Below are 10000 nucleotides of genomic sequence, written 5' to 3'. Positions count from 1 at the left end.
AATATGAAATATAATAGAAGTACTGCAAGTGCATACAGTATAGATGACCATATCTGACACACACACACACACACACACACACACACACACACACACACACACACACACACACACACACACAATCAAGCCCGTCCTAGGTCCAATAATCAGATTGAGTTTACTCACCTCTGCTATCTGATCCCTGCTCGATCGGATGACTCTTGGTTTAGACCTGCTGATGTCCACGACCTCTGTCTGTGCTCCCTCTCAGTCATATATATTACATCCTGTACATAAACATCTGTTCTCTGGAAGAGATGCAAATGTCAGTATTTTAATATTCAAATAGTGTTTTCAGATCTATCCTTTATTACTGTACAGGCATGACTTCATTGCCACTTCCAAGATAGGAGAAAATCCCTGAGTGAGGAGTGAGAAATTTAATTTAATAGAAACCAAACATATCACAATGTGCATTGCACAAAATATGGCAACAAACAACATGTTTGAACGATAAATGAGTTCCAGTGACCCTCTGTTGCTCAAGTTTTTTTCAATGTGAAAAACAAAATCATTAATATCTTGGTATCACTTGATTGTCCACCAAGGGGAAATAATACATTTTATTCCAAAATAATATGAAAAATGTATATGTATTATCAATGTTTGAGCAATATTTATGAAGACACAGATCACTGCATATTCAAAAACATTAATATGTTACCGCGGCGCTGGACCAGTGGTCCTGCATTTATTCACAGGGAATCACAATCAAACACAACAAAAGGCATGTGTGCAGAGAGAGAGAGAGAGAGAGCGAGAGAGAGAGAGAGCGAGAGAGAGGGAGAGAGACACACACAGACAGACAGAGAGAGAGAGACAGAGTGACAGACAGACAGACAGAGAGAGAGAGACAGAGAGACACAGACAGACAGAGAGAGAGAGACAGAGAGACACAGACAGACAGAGAGAGAGAAAGAGAGAGGTGGGGGGGGGCAATGTTAACATACTTTACTAACCTTTTGTTTTGGAGCTCTGATGCAGCCACACTCTTCTCGTGGTGCAACCAGGAAGTAAACAGCTCTGGTCATGTGACAATTTATACTAAACATGAGTGACACTGCACATTTCATTGAGACCCTTTATTATTTCAATATTTGGTGAAAATGCATGGATGCATAATTTTTCTTTTCTTTTCTTTTTTGTCACTATTGTAACCGATGGGATATGGGTTAAACATCAGTTCTTCACTTGTGCACTGTGGAGCAATCAATCTCTGTAAAAACAAATTGTTGCCTAGATGAAGTATGCAAATTCTGAGAATTCTGTCTTGAATCCTGAATATTTGACAGTTTGAAATCTGCCTATAACCACCTACTGGTAACAGCAGGTTTGTAAATCAGGGTCACAGCAGCTGCCCCAAACTTCACACATGTTTGATGCATCCCACATCCCAGCCTTAAGAGATCATAGGCTACATGCTGATATTCAGTTATACTCATAGTGCCACCTACTGGCAACAGGATGTCAACCGCATGTGACAAACCACACCTCACATTAAATTTACATGGTGTCGTCTACACATGATACTGTATACAGCAACATATTGTATAATTTATTTATTTATTTATTTTAACCTTTATTTAACCAGGTAAGTCATTAAGAACAAATTCTTATTTACAATGGCGACGATAATTAGTGGGTGTTTAGGTTTAGGTGTGGTGGCAGGGATTTATAGGGTTAGGGGTAAGGTCTCCAGGAGACCCTCATCTATCCCACAAGCTCAATTAACCTGCTCTCTCCTATGCAATTCCTGTTTGTGTGAAAATAACTGAAATCTCAAGACTTAAATTTAGAGTTTTAAGAATTAATATCATTTATTTAGATACACAGACTATCATCAGTAAAACAATTTTATTCTGGGATTATTTATGAGATTGGATATGTTTCTCTGCTAAATTATACTCAGTTGCTTTATAAAAAATAATTATCTCCCATGGCAGTCTATTTCCACTCTGTAATGAATTGGTTATGTAAATGTTTAAGACAATAAATCAATGTGTTGCTTGGTTACATAGAAATTCACCAATTGATTCAGAATTATGATTTTATTGGCCTGGTCGGCCCTGATACGGGCCTATCGGATGCCTAGACAGACATACCCCAAATAAATGAGGATAGCTCCTGAACCATAAGGCCTATATGCATATTGCCTTGTTTTAAAGGTAGGGACTTCTTCATTATGAATCAAGTGTAAGTAAACCTATTGCCATTCCAGTAAAACATTAAGGACAAAATAATAAATAATATGTTCATCCTCGCCATAACCTAGTTTTAAGAGGCAATATCACCATTATAACCAAGATGCCACAAATAATAATGCTGCTGAATGTATTGACATCCTTGACTACAACTGTAACTGGAAATTTGATGAAAATACACTAAAATGCACCATTTATGATGCAATTCTATGAAAATAGATGAGGATGAAAATATTATTTTTCCTTTATTGCATCTGCAGTTTACTCTGCGGTACAGTAATAAATGCAGGTTTACTTACACTTGATTCATATTTCATGACTTTTTTGTATGTCCTTCCTTCCTTTCATAGCTTTAAAACAAGGCCAGACATTATGCATATAGGCCTTATGATTGAGGAGCCATCCAGATTTATTTGGAGTACGTCACACTCCAAAGCACCCCTGGGTGGATAGAGGTAAAACCATCACCCAAAAACAAATAAAAAGTGATAGATATTCCACATCTAATGATATGTGTAATGCAGTTATACTCTTGGTACTATTTATTCACAATGTGAATTACTACCTCTGAATAGGAGAGATTTTATGAGATAGAAATAAACCCCAGAAGAAATAAAAACCTCACACCTCAAAAGAAAAAGAAATAATCATTAGTTGAATGGGACAACAGCTGCTCACTGCTGCTTGGCTGTAGTGATCTGGCATGCAGGGTGGACAGGGAAGATAGTTCAGATCATCCTGAATCAGGAAAGAGAGAAGAAGAAAAGTGTTGAGTGGGTTGAAGATTCAGGTGTCCAGGTACTGAATTGTAAAGATTTTTGATCAATCTTGACTTTCAGTGAGATGCAATTAACTTTTTGATGCACCCATTCCCTCAATCTGCCTCATACAGTTTTTGCTATTCTCTTTTTCTCTTCAGTTAGTGATTTCCTTTCGCAGGATGCCTTTCAACGAGAACACAAGTGAACTTGTTGCATTCAGCTGTTAGTTTCGTGTACAGTGTGCAGCGCAACAGTGATACCGTATCTTAGCAACAGCAAGACAGTGTGACACGCCCCTCCACTCAAAACACAGCATGTCTGCTGCATTGCATTCTGGTCTATTGATGCTGCTGTCTGTGGAGCAACTCCGCCTCTTCTATGATGGATTTCCCCCTGTGTGATTAATTGTTGACTGTCGTATCCAACAGTGAATCTAGCTCTTTGACTCTGAGGTATACTGACACCTACATGTTTAACATTGATGTTTTGGACCAATTAAATTTTTTCTGCAAATAAACTCCAGTAAAGCTGTGCTGGAAACATTTGGTCCAGTTATCCATGGGAATAAGAAAAATACACCACAAAACAAGAAAATGGCTCCAGAAATGATAATGTAGATCACCAGAGTTTTAGGTTGGATTGAAACACTTACTCTTTGCTGCAGATGAAGTTGAACTTCTGATCATCAGACAGACTGACCCACTGCCCTCCTCCATCCTCCATGGCTGCAGCCATCCCACAATCTCCGGTCCCGTTCCCCGGGGCCCAGTTCTGGAAGCAGCCCGGCTCGTCACTGACCCAGAACCAGAAGTCCAGAGTGCAGGTGTAGCGCATTCCCAGCCACATGTAGGGAGTGTCGGCCATCTTGGCTCTCTTTTGGACCCTTTTCTGAATGTCAGGATCGTGGATGGAGACCAGGTCATTGTGTTTCTTTCTGCAGTAGTCCAAGGCCTCATCCCAGGTCTTATTCTCACGGATCAGGATCAATCCATCTGTAAGGGAAGACATTGAGGAATATTTGTATACTGTTGTTCAATGTCTTTAAGTTTGAGTTGTATTGTTTGGGTGTGAAGCAGCATTTAGACCATGGGACACTAAAACTCAGATGAATTAAATTATTTTAGGGTTATCATAGCTCCTTTCGGAACTGTTTATCCACATGATTTCATCATCTGGCGTATAACAGTTGCTTATCCGTCACTTCCCCGCCACTCCCAAGTAGTCTAAATCAGTGATACAATATATTTATATTGTCACAACAGAATATTTACAGGTGTCACAGAAACATTTCAAAGCCACCTACTAGAGCAGAAGGGTTCATTGCTTCTCTGCGGTGAGGTTTGAAAGCTCGATGCGTCATTTTTGGGGAGCCGCACGTCAACATGTGTTGGATTTTACAGTTGGATGAGTTACTTAGGCTATTGCTAAGTATGGACAATAGAGCAAGCCATCAGAACCATGGATAGCGCTCTGACACCCGGTAACAGACAGACAAAGTATTTACTGTAAATGTGAAAACAAGGAGGAGCTGTCTATTTCACTGTGGTTCTGAAATGACTGCTGACTTTAACATGTTTAATGTTGATGAATGTTTATTTTATGTTGAATAAGCAATTTTGCTACTATTTAAAAAAGAAAGGGAGGAAAAGAAACATGACAGAGATGGCTTTGTCTTTCGAGCGCATATACTGTATAATGGCACCACTTTAGATCTAATGTGTGTTCTTATTTGAACACAGGCGTATTTCTGATGTGGCAATTTGAGTCATTTGCAAGGACTCAGGAGCGCCCGTTCTCTATGATGTTGGAGAGCCTGCTCCATGGGCCCCTCTACCCCAAGGAGAATGTAATGCAACCACACTGCCTGCATGTCTATATCTACGCCCTATCCTCTAATTTCAAGATTTCAATCTCAACAAGTTTTGAACAAAAACCTTCTCTATCTATTGCAGTGGTGGAGTTTCCCATCTATTGAATGTAAACATTCAATTGGGTTTGTGACCATTTTCTGAGTGTAAGAAAAGACTAAATGACAAAACATTAGGCTACAGTAGCCTACATAAACATACATAGAGGAAAACATGTGTGGGACTTCCTCGCATCTTTTGGACTGTTAGCCAACTACGCAGATAGGGGCAAAGCATAGAGGTCTGCAGGTTAACTTCTTTCTGGACCAAACTCACCATCATAGCAGAAGAAGGTGTTTGTTTTTTCTGCTTCTTCATCACAGATGTCATAGGCCCATCTGCCTTGATGCCAGGTCCTGGCACATCTGTCCTCGACCGTCTGTGGCAGGGTAGGAAATTAGCGGGGGCTCGTGGCAAAATGCACCTAAAAAATCTAGAATTGACCTTAGAACTGGGGTGACAGGGGCTTTTAAATGCCCCCATAAAATAAAGAGTTTAATACTTTCTGTATTTTAACATTATTCTGCATTTGCAAAGTGTGACTTGACAATGGCCATAGGCTTTGTCAAGGCACAACCCCGCCCCTCCTCCTACTAGCGTTATTGACCTCAGTGACAGGCAGCACAAGCTAGCTGGCCAGCTACTTCACTCATGTTTTTGTCAAGTACATTAATAACATGCCAGACAATCAGCAGTGTTGTTGAGATAGGAAATGGGGATATGTGCAACTAAGGTATTTCCCAACATTTGATAAAATTGCACTGGAAATTATCCAAAATGCCCCAAAAATATATTTAACACAGGGAAAAATAGCCCTTGTTTAGAAAAAATAATTTCTTACCGGAGGTCGGTCAGGCGTGGGCGTTTCTAGATGCCAGTATCTGAATCGGGAGTGACTCCCATCCGACCACTTCCAGGAGTCTCTGAACAGGCCGACCACAAATCTCTCCTTGCCGTCTATCTTACGTTTTACTTTTTCGTCCAAAGTCTGATTCCCGCTGATCAGATCGGTGTGGTGTACTCTGCAGTAGTCCTGAGCCTGCATCCAGGTCATTTTCTCTTCGAACAAACATAATTGGTCTCTGTTGTTTGTTCCTGTGCAGTGAACAGACCTCATGGTGTCATTGCATAATGTACTTTGCAAAAACATAAATTTTTACATCCACCTTATTATTTATCTTAATTAAAACTAGTGAAACAAACTGTCAGATGGGATCACATCATTTCACTTGTCTCCAGTGCAGTTTGAGGGATGTTCTAGAAACACTTTGTGTCGATATCATGGAACAAGATATTATGGAGGATCACTCAACTCTAGTAAATTACACTTGATTCAAATTAAATCATGAATCTGCATCAAAAACCCGTGAAATGATCTAGCCACAGTGTGTGGCAGTCAGATCTTTCTCACTCAAAGAAAAAAGAAAAGAGTTTTAGATTAAATTACTTTCATATCGATGATTTCTTTGTGTGTAAACCGAGTGTGACTTGCTGTCATGAAATACATTAGCAGTAATACGATTTAAAGTAAATGTATGAACAGATGAGGTGTGACATCCACATGTAGAGCAGCTGTTACCGGATGACAGGCTGAATAGAGGGACTGATAAATACACCTACCATTGTAGCAGATGAAGCCGCCTACTTTTTCGTTGTTGGTACAGCTGAGATCAAGCAAGCCTCCAGTTGTCATCCACACACAGTTCTCATCAGCTAGAGTATTTGGTTCATAAGCACCCCAATTTGTCTCAGTTTTATTGTACTCGATCCCTGGCAGAGACCAGTGCCACTCCAGATCAACTCCTGTCTTCCACCTGAGCCCAATCCAGGCTCCAGCTACACCACTAACATTTACACCACCTGCAGATGCAATCAGCCTCTTCATGTCTTCCATGTTGTCTATGGTGGCCAGGTCAGTGTGCTTCTCTCTGCAGTAACTCTGAGCATCATCCCAGGTCTTATTCTTAGGAATAAAGCGATATACATGTGGTTGACCTAAAACAGAGAAAACATCGCAGAGTGTTGGTGATAGCACAGGAATCACAAGTCCTCAGGTCACACCTCTTGCTTGCACTAGATGATTTGAGCAACTTGAGTTTCGTTATTTATTTATTTTGTTATTTATTAATTTATTTATTTATTTATTTATACACACGTACGTTAAGTTAAGTTAAGTTAAGTTAAGTTAAGTTATCCTTTATGTATCCCCTTGGGGAAATTCATCCTCTGCATTTGACCCATCCTCTACTAGGAACCTTCCTAGAACCAGAGATGGGCGAAAATACATCATAAAGTATTTTGATACAAATTACAAATACTTGCTCAAAAAATGTATCACAATACAAATACAAAATACCTGTCTGAAAATGTATTTGAGATACAAATACGTATTTTGTATTTTGAAAATACATGAAAATACATTTTATAAAAACTTATAAAGAGCTGCAACGATTAGTCAATTCATAGATGAATTGCCAAATATTAAATTAATTGCCTATTTTGATGATCTATTAATCATTTAGAGACATTTCTTTAAGGAAAATGTCCTAATTCTCTGATTTCAGCTATTCAAAAGTGAAATTGTCTGGTTTCCTTAGACAGTAAATCCTCTCTTTAGTCTTCTGTCACAGTATGTGTACTCCCTAACACACTGCAGTTCTTCCATTTTAGTTTTAGTTGTTTTTCAGTAGAACTAATTTCTCCTTCAGCTCAGCTGTTAATCACCTTCTGTGAGGGCTTTTGACTTAAAGGCAGCATTTCTGCATGTTAACCTCAAGTTTTGGAACTTTGACTATGTTTAGCCATAGATATCTGACATCATAACACAATATATAAATAACTGAAATAGGTAAAAGGCATAGTAGGTCCCCTTTAAACAACTTCACATTCACCACCATGTCAGTAACTTGTTGTCACAGTATTTATTTAACGTGCAAACATATTTATACAACTAGAAAACGTTACATTTCAGGAATTGAATGCCCTGATGCACATCCTGTCTAAGGTTGTGAAATTGTGAATCGGTGAGAGGAACGATGAGAAACTGCATCTCAAACAAAAAAGGCCTTCCATGAAATTGGACTCTTGTTCAAATCCTTACATCCTTAAAATGACTTCCCCTCCTTCTGCTTCATAAACAAAATCCAAAACAACCTGGCTATCTAGAACATAATTACTAAAGAACAATCACTCACTGAATACAACTTTCCACTATCAGCAGTGGTAACACCATTCTAGTGTCAAAATCTGCACAGCCATCATTATGCACAGTGAAGCTCAGACATCCTTGTAGCAACAGAAAGACATTTTTGATTTTCATTAGGGTACTTTGGTGTTCAGTTATAGTTTTTCAGTATAACTAATTTCTCCATCTATTCAAATCAGGTTTATGACAGTTAGTTGTTTTTCAGTACAACTAATTTCTCCTATTCAAATCAGGTTTCAGTTTAGTTCTAGTCTCTTAAAACAGACTGTTTCATCTACATCCGGCGAATGCAGCTATACACAGTCTGTACGTTACACCCCCAGAACATGCACAAGGAAGTTGGGAAAAAAACCTTCAGACAGGAAAGAAGTTCGACGGAATCCGACCAATCACGACACGTGTGTCCACGAAAAATGCGGCATATTGGATTCTGATTGGACTAATGAGCGGAAAACCCGCCTTTCTACTTCCCATTCCGGTTGGTGCATGATTCTCCCCCACGAAGTATAGACGGTATGGTGGAAGCATTTGAAAATTGCGGAAGCCAACTCGTCTGTTCTAAGAGACTAGTTTAGTTCAGTTAGGTTTTTTTTCAGTACAACTTATTTCTCAATCTATTCATATCAGGTTTTAGTATAGTTCAGTTAGTTGTTTTTTTTCCAGTACAACTTATTTCTTCAGCTATTCACATCAGGTTTCAGTTTAGTTCAGTTAGTTAGTTTTTCAATACAACTTCTTTCTCAATCTATTCTGAATCATATCAGCTTTCAGTTTAGTTCAGTTAGTTGTTTTTCAGTACAACTTATTTCTCTATCTATTCTGAATCATATCAGGTTTCAGTTTAGTTCAGTTAGTTGTTTTTTCAACTTATTTCTCCATCTATTCATATCAGGTTTCAGTTTAGTTCACTTAGTTGTTTTTAGTACAACTAATTTCTCCATCTTTTCACATCAGGTTTCAGTTCAGTTAGTTGTTTTTCAATACACCTTATTTCTCCATCTTTTCATATCAGGTTTCAGTTCAGTTTAGTTCACTTAGTTGTTTTTAGTACAACTAATTTCTCCTATTCAAATCAGGTTTCAGTTCAGTCCAGTTAGTTGTTTTTTAGTACAAGTAATTTCTCTGTTTATTCATGTTTCAGTTTAGTTCACTTAGTTGTTTTTAGTACAACTAATTTCTCCATCTTTAGTTTAAACCTGTGTCAATGTTTACATGTGTCAATTTGAGAATAAAAAGAAAAATGTATTTTATGTATTTGAAATACACAAAATACAAGATCTGAAAGTATCTTGATACAAATTACATCTCATTTTTCTCTGCCCAGCCAAATACAAAATACAAAAAAGTAGTTGAAATACATATTTCAAATACAAGTATTTCAAATACTGCCCATCTCTGCCTAGAACTAGGAGCAGTGGGCAGCCACTGTGCAGCGCCCGGGGACCAACTCCAGTTCTTTTGCCAGTACCTTGGTCAGGGGCAGTGACAGGAGTATTAACCCTAACATACATGTCTTTCTTGGACATGTTTCTTTCAGTACCCACAAACACAAGAACCTAACTTGCATCTATCACACACCGTCTACATGTGTGTGTGTGTGTGTGTGTGTGTGTGTGTGTGTGTGTGTGTGTGTGTGTGTGTGTGTGTGTGTGTGTGTGTGTGTGTGTGTGTGTGTGTGTGTGTGTGCTTGTGCGTGCGTGCGTGCGTGCGTGCATGAGTGCGTGTGTGCGTGTGTGTGTGTGTGTGTGTGTGTGTGTGTGTGTGTGTGTGTGTAAAGTTGTAGAATGTAAATCAAGTCAAGTCAAGTTGTAGATGACAGAGAGAATTGCAGGAAGCCATAATGCATAGCAACACACAGACACTGCGCAAATTATAAGATCTGCATAT

The 10000-nt window shown here is 38.8% G+C and overlaps 2 protein-coding genes across 3 annotated transcripts in view; both read right to left on the bottom strand.

The window, feature by feature from the left end:
• LOC310779209 (secretory phospholipase A2 receptor-like) overlaps window positions 1-244 on the bottom strand; it is an 11198-nt gene extending 10954 nt beyond the window's left edge. Inside the window, exon 1 of the mRNA XM_083639717.1 lies at window positions 166-244. The gene's annotated coding sequence lies outside the window, so the exon portion shown is untranslated. The remainder of the gene's footprint in view (window positions 1-165) is intronic.
• Window positions 245-1123: 879 nt separating this feature from the next.
• Window positions 1124-10000, bottom strand: part of LOC310780044 (macrophage mannose receptor 1-like) — a 32202-nt gene continuing 23325 nt past the window's right edge. For both annotated transcript variants that reach the window (XM_083640581.1, XM_083640582.1), the window contains exons 4-8: window positions 6529-6903; window positions 5750-6003; window positions 5185-5287; window positions 3654-3993; window positions 1124-2978 (exon numbers count right to left, since the gene is read on the bottom strand). In XM_083640581.1, coding sequence (XP_083496707.1) covers window positions 2969-2978; window positions 3654-3993; window positions 5185-5287; window positions 5750-6003; window positions 6529-6903 — 1082 coding nt within the window. In that variant the 3' untranslated portion in view covers window positions 1124-2968. The remainder of the gene's footprint in view (window positions 2979-3653; window positions 3994-5184; window positions 5288-5749; window positions 6004-6528; window positions 6904-10000) is intronic.

This window comes from Poromitra crassiceps (genome assembly GCF_964638095.1).
Source record: "Poromitra crassiceps genome assembly, chromosome: 7".
Taxonomy (NCBI): domain Eukaryota; kingdom Metazoa; phylum Chordata; class Actinopteri; order Beryciformes; family Melamphaidae; genus Poromitra; species Poromitra crassiceps.
This window is presented reverse-complemented; position numbering and strand designations above follow the sequence as displayed.